Source organism: Oncorhynchus kisutch, linkage group LG18 (genome assembly GCF_002021735.2).
Source record: "Oncorhynchus kisutch isolate 150728-3 linkage group LG18, Okis_V2, whole genome shotgun sequence".
Taxonomy (NCBI): Eukaryota; Metazoa; Chordata; class Actinopteri; order Salmoniformes; family Salmonidae; genus Oncorhynchus; species Oncorhynchus kisutch.
The window spans coordinates 72,642,239-72,664,174 of NC_034191.2; the positions used below are offsets into that span (position 1 = coordinate 72,642,239).

The 21,936-nt window shown below is 40.0% G+C and overlaps 1 protein-coding gene across 1 annotated transcript; it reads right to left on the bottom strand.

Moving 5' to 3' along the window:
* Nucleotides 1-4,866: 4,866 nt before the first annotated feature.
* Nucleotides 4,867-20,015, bottom strand: LOC109909824 (tomoregulin-1). The gene is made up of 10 exons (XM_020508867.1): nt 19,297-20,015; nt 14,731-14,840; nt 14,326-14,455; nt 14,177-14,203; nt 13,903-13,999; nt 10,736-10,884; nt 6,759-6,815; nt 6,389-6,509; nt 5,907-6,068; nt 4,867-5,601 (listed from the first exon to the last, which is right to left on the bottom strand). The coding sequence occupies exons 1-10, from the start codon at nt 19,451-19,453 to the stop codon at nt 5,568-5,570; spliced, it is 1,044 nt and encodes a 347-aa protein (XP_020364456.1). The 5' UTR covers nt 19,454-20,015; the 3' UTR covers nt 4,867-5,567.
* Nucleotides 20,016-21,936: the final 1,921 nt, after the last annotated feature.

Consider the following 21,936-nt stretch of genomic DNA (forward strand, 5'->3'; position numbering starts at 1 on the left):
TGAGTGCTGTGGGTCGGTAGTCATTTAGGCAGGTTACCTTAGGGTTCTTGGACACAGGCACTATGGTGGTCTGCTTGAAACATGTTGGTATTACAGACTCGGACAGGGAGAGTTTGAAAATGTCAGTGAAGACACTCGCTAGTTGGTCAGCACATGCTCGCAGTACACGTCCTGGTAATCCATCTGGCCCTGCAGCCTTGTGAATGTTGACCTGTCTAAAGGTCTTACTCATATCGGCTGCGGAGAGCGCAATCACACAGTCATCCAGAACAGCTGGTGCTCTCATGCATGTTTCAGTATGATTTGTCTCGAAGCGAGCATAGAAGTAGTTTAGCTCGTCCTGTAGGCTTGTGTCATTGGGCAACTCTCGGCTATGCTTGACCTTTGTAGTCTGTAATGGTTTGCAGGCCCTGCCACATCCGACAAGCGTCAGAGTCGGTGTAGTAAGACTTGATCTTAGTCCTGTATTGACGCTTTGCCTGTTTGATGGTTTGCCGGGAGGCATAGCGGGATTTCTTATAAGCTTCCAGGTTAGAGTCCCACTCCTTGAAAGCGGCAGCTCTAGCCTTTAGCTCATTGCGGATGCTGCCTGTAATCCATGGTTTCTGGTTGGGGTATGTATGTACGGTCACTGTGGGGACGACGTCATAGATGCACTTATTGATGAAGCCAATGACAGATGTGGTTTACTCCTCAATGCCATTGGAGGAATCCAGGAAAATATTCCAGTCTGTGCTAGCAAAACAGTCCTGTAGCTTAGCATCTGCTTCATCTGACCACTTTTTATTGATCAAGTAACTGGTGCTTCCTGCTTTAATTTCTGCTTGTAAGCAGGAATCAGGAGGATAGAATTATGGTCAGATTTGCCAAATGGGGGGCGAGGGAGAGCTTTGTATGCGTTTCTGTGTGTGGAGTATAGGTGGTCCAGAGTTTATTCGAACGCCGCCTACCCCTCAGAAGGCAGCCCACCCCCCGGGCCTCTCTTTCTCCGCCTCCTCTTCACGCAGATCACTGGGGTCGGGCCTGTTCCCGAGGGAGCTGTATATCCTCCGCCTTGGGCTCGTCAGAGTCGTGAAAGAAGAAAAAGGATTCTGCTAGTCCGTGGTGGGAATTCGCAGTCCTGATGTCTAGAAGTTATTTTTGGTCATAAGAGGCGGTAGCGGCAACATTATGTACAAAAATAGTAAAAAAATAAGTTACAAACAACTCAGATAAACAAACTAAAAAAACACAATCGGTAGGGGCCACGTAAAACTTCTGCTCCGGCGCCATTTTACTACCCCTTGTCAGACCCCTTGTCTTTTTCCACATTTTGTTATGTTTCAGCCTTATTCTAAAATTGTTTAGTTTTTTTATATCCTCAGCATTCTACACACAATACTGCATAATGCCAACGTGAAAACAGGTGTTTAGACATTTTTGCATTTTTTAAAACATAAATACCTTATTTACATAAGTATTCAGACCCTTCCCTATGAGACTCGAATTTGAGCACAGATGCCCCCTGTTTCCATTGATTGTCATTGAGCTGTTTCTAGAACTTTATTAGAGTTCACCTGTGGTAAATTCAATTGACTGAGCATGATTTGGAAAGGCACACACCTGTCTATCTAAGGTCCCAGAATTGACAGTGAATGTCAGAGCAAAAAACAAGCCATGAGGTCAAAGGAATTGTCCGTAGAGGTTTGAGACAGGATTGTGTTGAGGCCCAGAACCTGGGGAAGGGTACCAAACAATGCCTGCAGCATTGAAGGTCCCCAAGAACACAGTGACCTCCATAAGTCTTGAATGGAATAAGTTTGAAACCATCAAGACTCTTCCTAGAGCTGGCTGCCCGACCAAACTGAACAATCAGGGGAGAAGGGCCTTGATCAGGGAGGTGACCAAGAAGCGGATGGTCACTCTGACAGAGCTCCAGAGTTCCTCTGTGGAGATGGGAGAACCTTCCAGAAGGACAGCCATCTCTGCAGCACTCCACCAATCAGACCTTAATGTTAGTGGTCAGATGGAAGTCACTCCTCTGTAAAAGGCACATGACAACCCGCTTGGGATTTGCCAAAAGGCACCAAAAGACTATCAGACCATGAGAAAAGAGATTCTCTGGTCTGATGAAATCAAAATTGAACTCTTTGGCCTCAAGCATCACTTCTGGAGGACACCTGGCACCATACCTACCGTGAATCATGGTGGTGGCAGCATCATGCTGTGGTGGTGGCCGGATCATGTTTTTCTGCGGCAGGGACATGGAGATTAGTCAGGAGAGATTCTTGATGAAAACCTGTTCCAGACCGCTCAGGACCTCACACTCGGGCGAAGGTTCAACTTCCAACAGGACAACAACCCTAAGCACACAGCCAAGACAACACAGGAGTGGCTTCGGGACAAGTCTCTGAATGTCCTTGAGTGGCCTAGCCAGAGCCCGGACTTGAACCTGATCAAAATTCTCTGGAGAGACCTGAAAATGGCTGTGCAGCAACGCTCACCATCCACCCTGACAGAGCTTGAGAGGATCTGCAGAGAAGAATGTGAGAAACTCCCCGAATACAGGTGTGCCAAGCTTGTAACTCCATACCCAAGAAGAATCGAGTCTGTATCGCTGCCAAAGGTGCTTCAACAAAGTATTGGGCAAATTAACTGAATACTTATGTAAATGTGATATATTAGTTTTTAGGTTTAATAAATTAGCAAAATTTATAAAATCCTGGTTTTACTTTGTCATTATCAAATCAAATCAAATCCAAATTTATTTATATAGCCCTTCGTACATCAGCTGATATCTCAAAGTGCTGTACAGAAACCCAGCCTAAAACCCCAAACAGCAAGCAATGCAGGTGGAGAAGCACGGTGGCTAGGAAAAACTCCCTAGAAAGGCCAATACCTAGGAAGAAACCTAGAGAGGAACCAGGCTATGTGGGGTGGCCAGTCCTCTTCTGGCTGTGCCGGGTGGAGATTATAACAGAACATGGTCAAGATGTTCAATGTTCATAAATGACCAGCATGGTCGAATAATAATAAGGCAGAACAGTTGAAACTAGAGCAGCAGCACAGTCAGGTGGAAGTTGAAACTGGAGCAGCAGCATGGCCAGGTAGACTGGGGACAGCAAGGAGTCATCATGTCAGGTAGTCCTGGGGCATGGTCCTAGGGCTCAGGTCAGTTGAAACTGGAACAGCAGCATGGCCAGGTGGACTGGGGACAGCAAGGAGTCATCATGTCAGGTAGTCCTGGGGCATGGTCCTAGGGCTCAGGTCCTCCGAGAGAGAGAAAGAAAGAGAGAAGGAGAGAATTAGAGAACGCACACTTAGATTCACACAGGACACCGAATAGGACAGGAGAAGTACTCCAGATATAACAAACTGACCCCAGCCCCCCGACACATAAACTACTGGGGTATTATGGGGTATTGTGGGTATTGTTGGGTATTATGGGGTATTGTGGGAAAAATACAATTTAATCAATTTTACAATAAGGCTGTAATGTAACAAAATATAGAAAAGGTCAAGGGGTCTGAATACTTTCTGAAGGCACTGTATGACAGAGACACTGTACAATAAGTGGCTTTGTCTACCTCTGCTGGATTCTTGTGTTTACTGTGGTTCTAATGTTGAGGTTATGGCTTTTTACACTACCAAGTAACCAGTGTTGGGGAGTAGTGAACTACATGTCGTTCAACTAGTAATTTAACTACATTTTGCAGTAGTTTGGTGGTAGTTTAACTGAATTAAAATCTTGGTAGTGGTTTCAGTAGTTAATTACTTATTTTGCAGTGTATCCAACTACTGGAACTACACATTTTCTTTTGCAAAAAATAAAATAAAGATGGGTTAAGTAGACAAGAATTTCCCTTAATTCTCAGCAGCAGACCTGCTGAATCATAGTTTCAGAAGCAGACCTGCCGAATCATAGTTTCAGCAGCAGACCTGCTGAATCATAGTTTCAGCAGCAGACCCGCTGCTCAGTTTCAGCAGCAGACCCGCTGCTCATAGCGTCAGCAGCAGACCTGCCGAATCATAGTTTCAGCAGCAGACCTGCTGCTCATAGTTTCAGCAGCAGACCTGCTGCTCATAGTTTCAGCAGCAGACCTGCTGCTCATAGTTTCAGCAGCAGACCCGCTGCTCATAGTTTCAGCAGCAGATCTGCTGAATCATAGTTTCAGCAGCAGACCCACCGCTCATAGTTTCAGCAGCAGACCTGCTGCAGCAGACCTGCCGAATCCTAGTTTCAGCAGCAGACCTGCTGCAGCAGACCTGCTGAATCATAGTTTCAGCAGCAGACCCGCTGCTCATAGTTTCAGCAGCAGACCCGCTGCTCATAGTTTCAGCAGCAGACCTGACGAATTCTTACTTGAATCATAGTTTTGGTATTTAATAGGTTGAATAGGCAAAATAAATGCAGAGTGATCTGTTATTGCAATTTGCAGTCTATGACATTTCAGATTTCGATATGATCATTTATCACATAGTAGTTTGGATGTAGTGAACTACTTTTTCAATGTAACGTTAGTTAAGTAAAGTATATTTTTCTTAAGGGGAGCTTTAGGCTAGCTTAAGTTCTTTCAGTGTGAAGTAATTGGTAGCTTGGTAAACTATATTTTCAGAGTAGCTTCCCCAACATGGCAAGTAACCCAATAACCAGTGTAGTTCTCAGAATCAGAATAATATTGTGTGTATTATGTAATATGCACATATGTAATAATATTGTGTTATGTACTGTATCTGAAAAATGAGCCGGGTTTGACATTAACCCATTACTACTGTAACAATATTACAATCCTATAATAAAACAAATGTAATAATATCACAATAACATGACATGAATATAACTACATTCTGGTTCTGTCATTTGTACTCATATGAAGACAACATGAGCGTTTGGAACACAGATATTTTAATACCACTGAAACGACATCACTAAACACATTTTCACAGCTCATGCAATATACAGAATCTACAATCAAATATGTTTACAACTATTTCATTACCAACAATACAAACAACAGCAGAACATCAAAAACAACAAATTATATATAAAAACATTTAAATTAGTACCTAGTGGGAAAAAGTGTTCCATCCCCGGAATGATATATTGAAAAGTAACCAAAACAAACTGTACACATCAGCTTATACCTCATTTATAGAAAACTGCATTTGGTATATAGTTGAATTTTGTAAAAACAAAACATAAACAAAGAAGTCGAATGTACTGAGAGAAAGTCACTAAAGCTGAAGCTCGGTGTCCAATGTTTGTGTGCCTAAAGCTACCACCACCACCACCTTGCAAACAATGGATGATCAGATAAAAATAGCTGTCCTTTTTCTGCCCGTTGAAAAAAATTATAATGCAGCAGTCTGACAAAAAACCAGCAAGAGCTGCAAATGTCCATAGGGGAGAGAAAAATAAGGCCCCATTATAAAAAAAATTATAATAAATGTCCTTTTAAAATAAAGAAGGCACAAAACAACAGATATCAAAATGCGATCCATGTGGTGCAATCCAAAATGCATTAAAAAAAAAACTGCTACATCATCCTGGATGAAGTCCCAGAGGGAAAATGTCCAAGGTGTTGCGTTTATCTTCGTCCCCTCTGGTTTTTGGGACACCTCCTATTTAAAAAGAACAAATGAATAACAACAAACTCTACATTTTGACTGCCCCTTAAAGTACAGTGTTCTGAACTGTAGAACTTAAAGAAATATGGAATGAATTACAAAATTAGCATAGTATGTATGCATACACTTTTTTCAAATGACACACATTTGGCATAGCACCTTCCATAAGACTTGCAAATTCATGCCACTGTATGTTGTTTACAAAAATGACATAAGCAGATGACATGTTTCTGTCTTTTATAAGCCTATCATAAATGTGCTAATAAGATCACATAGGTCACTTTGGAGAACACACCCACCTTGTGAAACACATGACAACGGCGACGATGATGGCGATCTGTACGGCTCCGATGATGGCCGCTATGAGAACGTAGTGGAGTTTCTGTCCACTGGGAACCACGTACAGGATGTTGAAGTCTTGGATCTCCTCACACTGCTGGCCAGTGTAGCCTGAATCACACCTGAGAAGTCAACCAACCAGGTAGCACTTAATTTCATGATACAGAAATTACCAGGTGTTCACTGAGAAATGACACACACACAGTAATTACCTATGAATTAAGAAAAGGCACACAGAGCACATCGCTGCTGTCAGATGAAAACATCCTTTTCAAAACAGAAAAAACTGTCATATTTTCCCATTAACAAACATACAATTATGAAACATTAGACACTATTTTGAATAAATGTTTACATTTGTAAAAATGTAGTTACAAGGTTTTCATTCGACAGCGACGATATGCAGGTAAGTAAAAACAAAAAGGACACCACATTATCTTACCGGCATGTGGGGATGCTATACTTGATTTCACATTGGCCGTGTTCACAGAAGTTGGCGTAGTCCTCTGTGCACGGGGTGAGGATCTCTCCATAAGCTCTATCCTCCCCTATGTCTGCCGTGTCTTTAAAGGTATAAATAAAATCGCGGTCATTGATATTGTTTATATACATTTTATTGAGTGAGCTAGGCCTTGTCATCATTTGCAAATCAAATATAACTGAAATGTATCGTCGAACAGAAATATTATTTGAAGTGATGTAACAGCATAACATCACTATTCCCATATAGACAACATGAACCATGGTCTGAGAGATAAATCAACTACCATAACAACATCATAACAGAGTGTGGAAAATGGGAGCAGCCTTACCAAAAAGATCAGTCTTGCTTTTGCTACCATCGTCTTTGTCTTTTTTCTGCCCTTTTTCTGAAAACAAGACACATATTTGTGAGTGCAACACAGACATTGCCCAGTATTGCTACAAGGCCCTTTATCTACTTCCCCTTTAAGGGATAGCAGCATTTGAAATGTGAAATAATTCATTAGGCTACCTTAAAAATAGTTTTTCTACTGTAAGAAGTAAAGAGAAATTGAATTGGAGTGACTCGGGGAATCAGTGTTCCAGCTCTTTGTTCTAGGAGTTGGAGAACTGTAATCACAACGATTATACAACTGATCATAAGAGGCCTGAAAACTGCCCCCACATTATTTTTATGCCTGGAACAAGCGGTGACGCGGTCACATTATGGTCTCATCCCATTACTCAGTGCTGGCTTGATAGAGATAGGAATGTACATACATTTCAGCTCCACCTCAAGAATAGAATAGAAATACTATTTTGACTCTAATATAGTACATGTCCAAAATTTGCAATTGCAGTAAGCTAGCATCATCATAAAAATAAATGTGGTTGATCAACAAACCAGTTATATGATGTGGATTTTGTACCAGTAAGACACCTACCATTTCTATAACAAACTAATAACCTACAGTACTGTTTAGGATGCTCATTGACAATAAGGCGACCATAGACACAATGTGAGGGGTATGGCGGGTTTCTATGTTGACCAGTCATCGTACGAGGCTGCTGGTAACTCTGACAGACAGTTATTGTAATGCATGCGATCATTTGCAATGCTCATTTGCATTACCAAATGAAACAAATGACAGATAAGTGGTGAGTGGCTGGGTTTAACTTGAGGGGAATTTGGCCTGTTGAGATGTAGGGTGACACGGGCATGCTTCAGCTTCACTGCATTTAATGGCCCTCCTGCAACATTTGGCCAACTGCACTGTTTTAAGAAGAGATAGACACGTACTGTACATAGGGGTCACATGACAAATGTTGTTAAAACACATATCAGGCTGTGCACAACAATTACTATCTGGGAATGAATGCAATAACACCATGGTTGCCAATAATATCACCATGGTTGCCAATAATATCACCATGGTTACCAATAATATCACCATGGTTGCCAATAATATCATCATGGTTGAAAATAATAGCAACATGGTTGTATACAATGTGAAATTCCATTATAGGAATACTATAGGAATATTGGAACATCCATAACTAGTTATTAGGTTTCCACGGTGGGATGCATTCTATTCAAGTTTAGATTAATGTGATATGTGGGACAAAACAGTTCATTATTTGTGTAAATTGATCTTTTAGATTTTGGGACATATTTCAAATATATTTGAATAATAAATAACATTTGTGTGGTATGGCATCGCACTCAGATAAAGAACTACATTGGAAAAATGGCTTTAAACTGATTTTCTAATAAGAATGGAGAAACATTTTTGTAGTTCTCTGACCAGCTGGTTGCCCAATGTCCCTGGGTCATAATAATGTGCCCCAAATCCCAACTGTGTGAGATTGGGGTCATGTTCGCATTGTAACATTAGTGTATAGAAGAAAGAACAATCTCAGGTTTTTTTATTTGAATCTCAAGCATTGTATAACGCTGTTATAAGTAGGGGTGAACCTAATAGACTTAGCTATCAGCATGTATAACGCTGTTATAAGTCAAATCAAATCAAATCAAATTTATTTGTCACATACACATGGTTAGCAGATGTTAATGCGAGTGTAGCGAAATGCTTGTGCTTCTAGTTCCGACAATACAGTAATAACGAACAAGTAATCTAACTAACAATTCCAAAAAACTACTGTCTTATACACAGTGTAAGGGGATAAGGAATATGTACATAAGGATATATGAATGAGTGATGGTACAGAGCAGCATAGGCAAGATACAGTAGATGATATTGAGTACAGTATAACATATGAGATGAGTATGTAAACAAAGTGGCATAGTTAAAGTGGGGGTGAACCTAATAGACTTAGCTATCAGCATGTATAACGCTGTTGTAGGTAGATGAACTGTTGTGTAAATTCTAATTCATGAAGAGAGACCTTGTTATTTCTTCAAACAATCAACCTTTATTTTGTTAAGAATTGTAATAATGGAGCTGGTCGACCCTACACTCTGAGGTGGAAGGTGAGAGCTCAAATGACACAAGAAGTGCAGGAACCTTATATAATCCGGATGTCTTATGCAAGCATATACAAAACACATGATCGTGTGTGTACGTGTGTGGAGAAACAGGAAATCACTCTAGACATAGTTCCTCATAAATTAGCCAGCAAGCGCCTTTTGTTGTCTGCCCAGATGATAGATGGTTTCACACATACACACCTACACATACACAAGCATGAACCTTTCGCTCAGCAACAGGCTAATACTGTCACGCCCTGGCCTTAGTTATCTTTGTTTTCTTTATTATTTTGGTTAGGTCAGGGCGTGACATGGGGGATTTATGTGTTTTGTCGGGTCTAGGGGTCTTCTATGTTTATGTTTCCTTTCTAGGTAGTTTTGTATGTCTATGGTTGCCTGGATTGGTTCTCAATTAGAGGCAGCTGTCTGTCGTTGTCTCTGATTGGGAACCATATTTAGGCAGCCATGTTCTTTGGGTATTTTGTGGGTGATTGTCTTCTGTCTTTGTGTCATTGCACCAGATAGGACTGTTTCGGTTTTCACATTTGTTGTTTTGTATTTGGTAGTGTTCCCGGTTATCGTCTATATTAAAGACGTTGAACACTAACCACACTACATTTTGGTCCTCCTCTCCTTTCGGCGGAAGAAAACCGTTACAAATACCAGGACAACAGCTTTATCAATGGGTTGCAGGATACAACACTCTGCTCTGCTTTCAGTAGATTAAGAGGAACCAGTTCATTCTCTTCTGAATAATAGGAAACCATAGGTCACGCCGGTCAGCTCTTGGCTGTGCGCACAGAACGAACCATAGGGACCTACTTCCTTAGTTAGGTTCCTATACTGAACACACAAGACAGGTTGAAACAGGCCGATATTAGGGCACACACATTTCTATCTTATGTGATCAAGTTTCTTTAACAATCTCAACCTTAATGCCATAACCAATTCAGTTTAAGGAAAGATCTTTCAGTATACAGGCATCAGCAAAGACCTAGCTATCAGCATGTATAAAGCTGTTATAAGTAGGGGTGAACCTAATAGACTTAGCTATCAGCATGTATAATGCTGTTATAAGTAGGGGTGAACCTAATAGACTTAGCTATCAGCATGTATAAAGCTGTTATAAGTAGGGGTGAACCTAATAGACTTAGCTATCAGCATGTATAATGCTGTTATAAGTAGGGGTGAACCTAATAGACTTAGCCATCAGCATGTATAATGCTGTTATAAGTAGGGGTGAACCTAATAGACTTAGCTATCAGCATGTATAACGCTGTTATAAGTAGGGGTGAACCTAATAGACTTAGCTATCACCGTATACTGTAGCATAGCATAGTGCACGGTCATAGTGAGAATCGATCAACCAATTGGAGTGGGGATCATATTTGAATTGCCCTTCCTGTGTTCACAACAGAGGCATCAGAGTTCGACATTAACTAGCCATCATACAGGTCACTGGCTGTGTAGAGTGATGCAGGGAAAGGTCATCACTTGGAAGGAGGGATGTTTATATTAACACACTACGGATCAGGAATATCAGGACTGGCAAAAGAAACACAGAGGAGGATATCCAGGACATTGTATTCAACATGAAGGATTTATATCATCTACACTAACAATCTCAGTCAAATATAAAATTGTGATTAGTTCTCTTTCCCTGAGACTGTGAAAAATAAATGAAATCAATCGAAAGCCCAATGTTTTGCCCCCCTGAAATAATCTTCTTTATAATAAAATACAATATAATAATGCAGTGCAATGCAGGCTAAATGCAGTATATTGGACATAAAATGACATGTTTCCAAATGACATTTTAAGATGAAAATGTGGCATTACCTGGACATCTCCCCAGATGCTTCACGTCAATCTTCACCTGCTTCAAGCACGATGCCTCTCTTACGTGACAGGGGGCACTGTAGGAGTTTCCGTCTGTTCCACACACCGGGTTGTCATTATGGCCACTGCAGTCAATGTTGCACATGCACCTGGGTGTCGAAAAAAACATTTATATAAACATCTGTTTAATGATCACTGTATGAACACTGCATTAACACTGCATTAACACTGTATTAACACTGTATTAACACTGTATTAACACTGTATTAACACTGTATTAACACTGTATTAACACTGTATTAACACTGCATTAACACTGTATTAACACTGTATTAACACTGCATTAACACTGTATTAACACTGTATTAACACTGTATTAACACTGCATTAACACTGTATTAACACTGTATTAACACTGCATTAACACTGCATTAACACTGCATTAACACTGTATTAACACTGTATTAACACTGTATTAACACTGTATTAACACTGTATTAACACTGCATTAACACTGTATTAACACTGTATTAACACTGCATTAACACTGCATTAACACTGTATTAACACTGTATTAACACTGTATTAACACTGTATTAACACTGCATTAACACTGCATTAACACTGTATTAACACTGCATTAACACTGTATTAACACTGCATTAACACTGCATTAACACTGCATTAACACTGTATTAACACTGTATTAACACTGTATTAACACTGTATTAACACTGTATTAACACTGCATTAACACTGTATTAACACTGTATTAACACTGCATTAACACTGCATTAGCACTGTATTAACACTGTATTAACACTGTATTAACACTGTATTAACACTGCATTAACACTGTATTAACACTGTATTAACACTGCATTAACACTGCATTAACACTGTATTAACACTGTATTAACACTGTATTAACACTGCATTAACACTGTATTAACACTGCATTAACACTGTATTAACACTGCATTAACACTGCATTAACACTGCATTAACACTGTATTAACACTGTATTAACACTGTATTAACACTGTATTAACACTGTATTAACACTGCATTAACACTGTATTAACACTGTATTAACACTGCATTAACACTGCATTAACACTGTATTAACACTGTATTAACACTGTATTAACACTTTATTAACACTGTATTAACACTGCATTAACACTGTATTAACACTGTATTAACACTGCAACATTAAAAGCTCTAAACATACACCATCAATCAAATGGAATCGAATGTGACAACCCAGGACCCCAGTATATGGAGAAAACAACAGAAGATTTGAAAGGAGGACTAGCGGTCACTAAGGATTCAGATAATTGGGACCCAAATAAAGAAGTCCCCCTTTCAGAAACTACTGGTTGCACAATAACATACCTTTAAAACCAATACGTTTTTCCAACAACTTTAGCATCCCACCAACTTTTTTCCACCTTTTCTTTATATCTGAACAGTGTTGCCGGTATCAAAGCCAAAACTTTTATTTCCGCAAACTGACCTAGCCATGACTGCGATAAAGTTCTGCCTATGGCTCAGTATGAAATGTAGCGGCATTGGCGCGCACTATGCTCTGGTTGCTAGGCAGCGCCCGTTGCTACTATCCTCCTGGCAGTTGTAAACTTTGCAAGGCATGTCACCACACACACTGTTTTCTTAACCACAACTGGATGGATCCATAAATAATTACTGTGGGAATAAGTATTACTGAATGACGAAAATACTGGAATAAAGTAGGCTAATGCAATTGAAGGCATCAAATTATTGGTTACTGAAACTCCCATAGTCATCTAATTGTTATAATACATTTGAAGCAATAGCAACTATTTCAGCACCATTTTGTGTTGCTTTGAGACAAGTCTGGGGATCAATCAATGTCATAATATTCTCTGTTTGGATATTAGTTAGGCAACAATTAGGCTGTGGAAATGTTAGCTAAGTTGAGGTGAGTGCTGCTCGTGATCACCTTGTCTAGTTGGTTCATTCATTAGCACTGGTCAGAACATTTTGCCAGCATGTTATGTAACTTAACAAGTGGATCATTTTTCTCTTCACTCACAGTCGCTTAGAGGCCTAGGCCTTCTCCTGACCAAAATCCTGTGACTTGTCTAAATCAATCATTGTGATTTTGCTTCACTGAATATCCATCTGTATATTTGGTTAATTCTCTGGCTTGGCAGATAAGTGGAGGTGGTATAGGTGGAGGTGGTATAGGTGGAGGTGGTATAGGTGGAGGTGGTATAGCTCATCTATCACTGATCAGAAACATTTATCATGCTGTAATGTAGCCTAAATGAACTGTAGGTCTATCACTGATCAGAAACATTTAGCATCCTGTAATGTAGCCTAACTCAACTGTAGGTCTATCACTGATCAGAAACATTTATCATCCTGTAATGTAGCCTAACTCAACTGTGGGTCTCTTATTTAGCCCGAGCAACTCCAAAAGCCTGCAGAGTTTGTGAAATATAAACACGAAATTCACATGCTGTTGAAAATATACAACAGATATACAAAACCTGGATAATAAAAGCATGGGTTCAGTTTCAAAATATCACTTTTATTTATTTATTCCACTGCAGTTCCACTGCAGTTCCACTGCAGTTCCACTGCTGCCGTGATGTAAGTTGTATGTGAAATGTATTATTTGTATTTTATTCTGTTATATTTCATTAAAGTCTTAGCCTACTGTAAAAAATATATGTGTGTTTACTGTGATCAGGGTAAGTCTTGTCTGTTTAATGAACTAAATAACTATTGATTTCCTGTGCATGGATACAGCCATGTATCCTATAGGATGCACAGACCAGTAACATAATTCAACTCAAAATATGCCATTCTAATCTTATAAAAATACATTTTATTAGTCTTATAATGTTTCTTAGGACCTGCCTAAAACATAATGGATTTCTTTGAGTTGGTGTATAATACATGGATTTATTCAAATCCACCACATCAGCCCATGTCGAGTCACACTCCTAAACGTGCCGGCATGTGCACGGGAGATATAAAAAGCTTTTCCTGGAAAGGATGAGGCAAAAATGGGCCTGTATGAATTGGGTTCTAAAAAACATTGCCTGATTTATTTTATAGGCAACATACAGTGAAGTCTTTCTGTAAAGGGTGTAATTCCAGAAGAAAGTACTCACAAGATATCCTCAGAGTCCACATCGCATTCTGCTCCAAACTTGCAGGTGCCACATTTTGTAGGCTTTTTCCCTCTGCCTGTGCCTGATCCTTCATCATCTGTAGGAAAGGAGTAAAACAGAAATGTGCTGTTAGCTGTCAACAAAGTTAATATTGTTCCATTAGTGTTTGGATTTGCAAAGCTTTTCTTTTAGCAAGCTCTTTCTGTAACATTGTAACATGGGTTGGCAAGTCCAACGTATTCAAGTGAAGCAGGAACAAGTTACAGCACAATACCTCCGTCGCCTGATCCGGAACTGCCATCTGTGAGTTAGAGCATAGAAAATGAGTTAGTTTCAGCTTAATCTAAATGAGTAATAAGGCAATGACTAGGGACAGTTTAGAGTGAGAAAAAAGTGATCAGTCTGCTGCATCCTGACACTCACCGGTAGAGCAGGCCCCTTCAGAGACCTGTGATATGGACTTCTGCTGCTTGCATGCTGCTCTCCTCATGAAGCACTCGTTCTGGAAGGTGTCTCCGTTGGACCCACAAACAGAGATGTACTTCTTAGAGCACTGGAACACAACGGGTAATGGTAGGGTGTTACAGTTACTGAACCATGATAGCCTAGACCTAACAATTTCTGAGGACAGAAACCTGAAAGCGCACATAACATTTTAAATGCCCATAGACTTCAGAAATAATTTATAAGCAAACGCCATGCTAACGGATGGCAAAGGGTTGTGCCACATTTGGATAAGCCATTCCTGCTTGCTTTCTTACTCATGGTGATGGCAGTCTTATTTCACAACAGAGAACATGATAGCATTTTTCCCACTGTGTTACTTACATGGAACTGGCAGACACATTTCAGGTCAGGCCCGTTCTCTCGGCAGGTTCCACCGTAACGACATGTTACAGCATCACACACTCTCAGGTCACTCTTCTTCTCAGACGCATCTGTAAAAAATAAAGGTGTTCTTATCAGCAAGGCAGTGAAATACCATTATTTTACAAAGAAATAAAGTAGAGATATATTTTCCAGTTTACAATAAAACCATCTAAATATTTTTGACAATGTATCTAGTATAGTCTACTAGTATCCATGTGATATAGCTTTTCTATCTTTGAGAATAACACATGAATAATTGAGCCTAAACTCTTTTTTTACTAAGAGTATATGAAATGAAAAACCCTGTATAGCTATGCTCGTATAATTCATGTTCCAAAACACACCCTCAACTTCCCACTCACATTTGTACACAAACACAGTATTTTCCCTCATTTGTATCTTACCTTAAATACAGTTAGCCTGGATTCCAAATCAATATGCTTTGTTTCACCATGAAACTGAGTAAATCAGTTAGGATTCCAGGCTAAAAATCCAGTAATTAACTGCTGGCAACTCAAGAGTTCACAGACACTCCTTCCAGTAATGACTTTCATCACTTGTATATGCTCCAAAGCCAATAACAAGCTTCCCCTTTAGCCAGAAATATACTTGAACATATCTCATACTGGGCAGTATTTGCCAGAGGAAGAAGCAAAAATCAATGGCACTAAAAGAGTGAAGATGCGGGTCGTTAGCAGCACGTAGCCACCGGACTGCTTCACCACAACACATCAATAGTAGTAATCTCATCACTTCGTCAATGGGTCTACTAATGAGAGATCGGGTACCGAGAGAGCTTAGCTACACATCATTGAGAAAGACAGTGCTATGAGCATTGTGCTACAGTCTCTGCCCAGTATAACTGGACTGAGAAATTTAGCCACTAGTAATTCGGACCATTTGGCCCTCATTTACAAATTCCTTGGCATTACATGATCACGGGAGTCCAAAGCCAAGTACGATCAACGGGGACCTAGATAGTTGAGCAGAAAAGATTGGAGGAGAAGGCAATGTGAGAATCTTTCATCGGGAGCTGAAGCACATTATGTGTAAGAAGCATCACTGATAGGATTGATGAGGATTTCAGGTAGCCAAGGTATGCTTACCAGCACAGAGCCAGGTATGCCATCACAATGTGTACGGAATTATGTGTTACGTAATCCTGATATTTAGTGAAAACAAAGCCAAGTGCTGTACAACCGGTAGGCTTTCAGTAAACTGTTTAATTCCCCCTGTTGACATGCAGTTGCAGTATATTTTGTTTTTTCCCTAGCTTTGATAACTACAGCAGGAGTGGGAAATGATTGTTGTACTAGAACTACTCTAGATTCATGGACACCCTGAGGGAGAGTGTTTGACTCTGGAGGAAAGGTAAACAGAGTTGTAATGGAGGAGTGAGAAGGCCTTCCCAGCCTTCCAGGCAGGTTGGACAGCAGCCATTTACATCCTCCTGGGGTCAACAGCGTTATCTCCTAGCCTTCCTATCAACTGGCAGGACATTGGAAAAACCCCTGGCCTGTGAGTTTTAGAGGGTGGGGGTTGGGGGGGGGGGTGCAGAGAGAGCGAGGAAGAGAAACATAGGAGAGAGGGAAAGAAAGAAAGAGAGAGAAAAGGAGAGGTGATGGGAATGGAAGAATCCTACTGCACTGAGGTTTGACCTGAAGTTCCCTTCTGTTCTCGTTGCCAGTCCCCATGAGAGAGAAACATTTTCAACACATATGATCTGCAATAGGAGCTCTGTGTTATCTTATTCCCAAGAGTCTTATTCCCAAGACCTTCTCTGTAAGAAGAGGGTCTAAAACCAGGAAGGCAATAGTATGCTGCTAATCCAATAGCTTGAGACAGGTAAACGCGCCACAGGGTCTAATAACCCAACCTTTGAACAAATGGGAGGCAAAGTAGTTCCAGGTCAAAGATTATCATCAGCCATTCCTAACAATTAGCTCCTCTTCTCAATAGACCAGTCTGTTACTGATAGGCAGTCCTGTGTAGCTCAGTTGGTAGAGTATGTCACTTGCAACTACAGGGTTGTGGGGGACCAGTACAAAGAAAGTATGAAAATGTATGCTCTCACTACTGTAAAAACGCTCTGGATAAGAGCGTCTGCTAAATTACTCAAATGTAAAAATGTTACTCAAGCAATGGTCCCAGTCTCTGTTATAAAGGCAGCTATCCCCCATCTCAGTCACCCTGTACATGGAGGACTATTGATCAAACGGCTCATTTCCTCATTAAAGTCACGCCCTGGGGGTCCTGAAGCTAGACGATTTAAATACGGGTCCTGACCTAAAACTCCTCTGTAATCAAGAAAGAGCACCACTGTATAGGATCAGAAGTCTTCAAAACACTGCAGTAGTCAAGATAGTATTTAAAAGCATTTCTCCACACCCGCAATAACATCTGCTGCACACGTGTATGTGACCAATAACATTTTATTTTATTTGAGCAGGACCAGGCCTAGAATTCAGTCAAACAGCATTGATCCTGACCAGCACTATAGCAGCATTAGTAATGTAAGTATGGTAATTATTGCTGTTTTACCAATATTTGTTCTTCAGAGACATTTTAGTCATTTAGCAGATGCTCTTATCCAGAGCGACTTACAGTAGTGAATGCACACATTTTATTTCACTGGTCCCCCGTGGGAATCAAACGGACAACCCTGCTGTTGCAAGCACCATGCTCTACCAACTGGGCTACAGCAGAGCAGCAGTGCAGGTTCACAACAACCATGCTTCCACTGAATTCAACCAGTGTGTCTCAGTGGAAGTGGGGAAATGCCACAATTCACTGTGTTTAAAGGGACAGTTAACTCCAAAATGTAAATTTTGTCAGATATTTTTTAGAAGTAGTCTAATGTCAGGTCAAGCTTAATCCACGTCCCACATGATCAGTTGTGTGACCTAGATCCAGCTAAATGCCTCAACCTGAAAATGATGGAAAAGATAAACACACCGAAAAAAGGCAGGAAATATGGTGCTTGTATTTTCCATTAAATTCTGAAAGGAATTTTACCCTTTATATCTGGGAGATTTATGGTTGCTAAGGTCACATCTGCTATGGGGTTTTCTGAGCCTGATTAGCACCCAATTATAGGTTGTTTTCATGAGCAGTGAAGAACAACCAGGACCACAGGGAAAAGGAATGGCTCTGTTTATTGAAGGAAGTGAATCGGGTGAGTAGCGAAAGTAAACAAATAGCTTAACATGAGGAAAACAACGACGATTGGTTTTATCAGGAAAGCTATGCCGACATGCTTTTCTTTATAAATCGTATACTTTGAAATGAAAAGTAAAACCCTAGGTTACTTAACGAATACCATACATATATGCCTCCATTAAAAACAGATGCCATAGGAACACTCAGGGCAAAATATATCCACATTGTGTTTCCATTCATCTCTAATGTCATCAAGCATAGGCCAAACCATAGGTCAAATCTGGTTCTTCTCTAGATTTATTCCTAGGCCACTTTAATAAATGGAACACTAGTCACTTTAATAATGCCACTTGTATAATGTTTACATATCTTGCATTACTCATCTCATACGTATATACTGTATTTTGTACCATCTATTGCATCTTAGCCTATGCTGCTGTCATTGTTCATCTATATATTTACATGTATATATTCTTATTCCATTACTTTACTTAGATTTGTGTGTATTAGGTATCTGTTGTGGAATTGTTAGATATTACTTGTTAGATATTGCTGCACTGTCGGAACTAAAATCACAAGCATTTCGCTACACTCTCAATAACATGTGCTAACCATGTGTATGTGACCAATAACATTTGATTTGATTTTGATTTGATTTAGGTTCCTGGGTCCTGGGAGTTTTTCCTAGCCACCATGCTTCGACATCTGCATTGCTTGCTGTCTGGGGTTTTAGGCTGGGTTTCTGTATAAGCACTTTGTGACATCTCATGATGTAAAAAGTCCTTTATAAATAAATGTGATTGATTGAAAGTCACACTGAATGTTGTCTTCCATCCCGATCATCCTGATGGTGGAACCCCACCCCCCAAATTGACCAATGATGACACTGTATACAAACAAAAGTCCTTACTCCTACGCAGGAAACTGAGCACTGGCAGTTTCCATTTAATAATGAAACACAACCAAAGAGAGCAGCACAATCCAGGGTGGGGTTCACAGATGGAAATTATTTCCCTGCATGCACCTCATCAGAGGGGACAGATCGAGGCATCCTCCAAATACACATAGGCCTATCCAATCTATTTTCTCAAAAAACATGCATTGATCCACAGTGATTCCGAGTATGAAGCAGGGCCACTCAGTGCCGTATTTCCGACTAATTCCGACTAAGTGAGCATGATGTTCTTTGTCTGCTGGTCAAGGATGGCCAATTACCGAGCAGCGTTCATTCAGCAAGGAGAGATAACCTACCTCCAGGGTCCTATGTAGCAAAAACACATAAAGTGTTGGATAAACCCAAATTATTTCCCTATAAGAACTTGTTTTGTCAAAGTGAAGTGATAAAGTAAATGTGTTGATACTCACCTAGGCAGCCCTTGCCTTTTCCCGAGACACATTCGCTGCTCTGAGAGTATGAAGCTTGTGCTCCAGGCAGTGTAGAGACGGCCAAAAGGCAGAGGACCAAGGAGAGAAAACGGCCTGCCGAGGGTCCGTGAGATGAGAGGGGATATCCTCTGGACATGATGCTTACAATGCTGTGTAGAATAGGCACACTGTCGTTTTCTATGTTTCCTAACCTATGCTTTTTTTAAATTGCAGAAATATTTCAACGAATCCACCAGATGTGTATGGACACCCAACGAACAAAACGCGATGTTATTTGCAAACGGTTTCACCCACGGCTAAAAAAAAGGTTTCATCTCCAACGCAAAAAGGGGATTTTCTCCCAGGATAGCCATAGAAAAAACACCATTATCTCGGACTTTAGCACACAAATTGCATAAACCAAATGTCGGGTTGACTCTACTGGCCGCTCGACTGACCGCCGTACAGATAGGGTGTGCGATCATGGGCTATTTTGAGTGTCGCCTTTACCTTTGACGTGCTTGCCTTTCTCTATTTTATCCCAGCGGAAAATATCCCTTGTTAAAATGTCCCTCCTTCATCAACACAATCCCAGCGCAAAGGCGAAAATATATTGTGTTGTTGTAGCAATTTACCCAGACAATGTCCTAGTGAGGTTTTGTGTATCACCATCAACAAAGGACTTCGGTGAAGCTTGGGGATCACATGACGCGAGACCACCCCCATCATTGAAGCACGCTTTGCTATGGAGGGGCAATATAACCCCTTATAAATAAAATATGTGTGGGGAGGGGATTCCGATTGTACCCTGGAAGGACACGTTATAACGCGACAGTTACTAATCCTGTATAAAGCCTATCACCTATGAGACCAAGCCAAAACTTTATTTTGTTAACATGGAAATTAAGACAATTAAGCCTAAAGAAATTAGAATTATTACAATTCTTATATTTAAAAAAATATCTTCAAATGCAGGCCTTATGTGCTCTTTTACACAGATCAGAAGGGTAGCCGGAGAATACAGATAAACATTTTACCAATCCATGTTTCAATTGATTATTTCCAAGTCATGTTATTCTTAACAAATTATATCCCAGATTCACAATTATACCATTTCTAAAAAAGCTTTACATTCTAAACACGGATTGTTATGGCACTGTCTTTAAATTAAAAACACTGATTATTATGGCACTGTCTTTAAATTAAAAACACTGATTATTATGGCACTGTCTTTCAGTAGCAGAAACCTTCCGGTTACTAGTCCAACGCTCGAACCACTAGGCTACCCTGCCGCCCCATGGCTTATGGCTTATAACATGGTTTATAACATGGTTTATAACGTGGTTTATAACGTGGCTTATAACGTGGTTTATAACATGGTTTATAACATGGTTTATAACATGGCTTATAACGTGGTTTATAACATGGTTTATAACATGGTTTATAACATGGTTTATAACCTGGTTTATAACATGGCTTACTTATTCAATGGCTTATTAAATGGCTATGGCTCACTCAGCCCACAGGCTCAGTATATTATGTGGTGTTGGTGAGTACCACAGCAGCAGTGTCATTATTGATCCTGATGACACAACCACTCTTTCCATTTCATGTTTGGGCTGCCCTTCAAAAGACACATTGAAGGGTAGTCTAGCCTGTATCAGAAATGTGAGGTGCTTGCTGTGAAGGTTCTTATTCCAAGAGCACAACACGTGGTTTTGTTATAGGATAAGGCAAATCAGGACAGGTTTGACTAAAATATGGATTCCTTTTTTCGGAGTGAAGAGATGTGTCTTGTCCAGCTGTTTTTCCAAACTGAGTCAGCTCACAACTGCATCAATGAGCTTGGGCATCTAGGACTGGTGCAATTTAAAGATGTGAGTATAAACAATCACATTTCCAGTGAAACTTATAGAAATGTGGTACATAACTAAACTATGTTAACGGAAAGTTTTTTACATTTGAGGCTAATCGTCTAACCCGTATGACTTTTTTTTAAACCCCTATGACTTTTTTTTAAACCCGTATGACTTTTTTTTAAACCCGTATGACTTTTTCAATATTTTTCAAGTATTAGGTATTAGTAGAAGTTAACAAAATAAAATAAACACAGACCTTTGTAGTTGAAATAGCCCAAATTAAACCGAGCACAGTATGGCTAATGGTATGAAGGTCAAATCCATTTAACTGCATGCCAGTCTATTACATATTGATTCCACCATGTACACTGGCTTAATATTGACACATTGCTGTAAGTTGAAATAATATAGAGTTTTAACACTGTAAATTTAAATAAAATAGAGTCATTAACACTGTAAGTTGAAATAATATGGAGTCATTAAAGGAAAAAGTTGAACCTATCCAAATTCTTGTGCGTTCCAATGACAAATAACATGTGAAACGTGGAGATACACGTGTCATACATGTGTAGGTCTATTGATTCCCCTCTCACATTAAGGTTAATATATTTTGCCTGTAAAAAGCCTTCCCAAAAAATATTTCATTATGTTTGTGCACAAACCAACAATTACACATTCACCATGCAAAAACAAACCGTTACTTTTACGCATACTTACTTTAATGCAATTACATAACTGATCGTATTAGAACGCGATTGATAATATATGTGGTGGGAGGGGA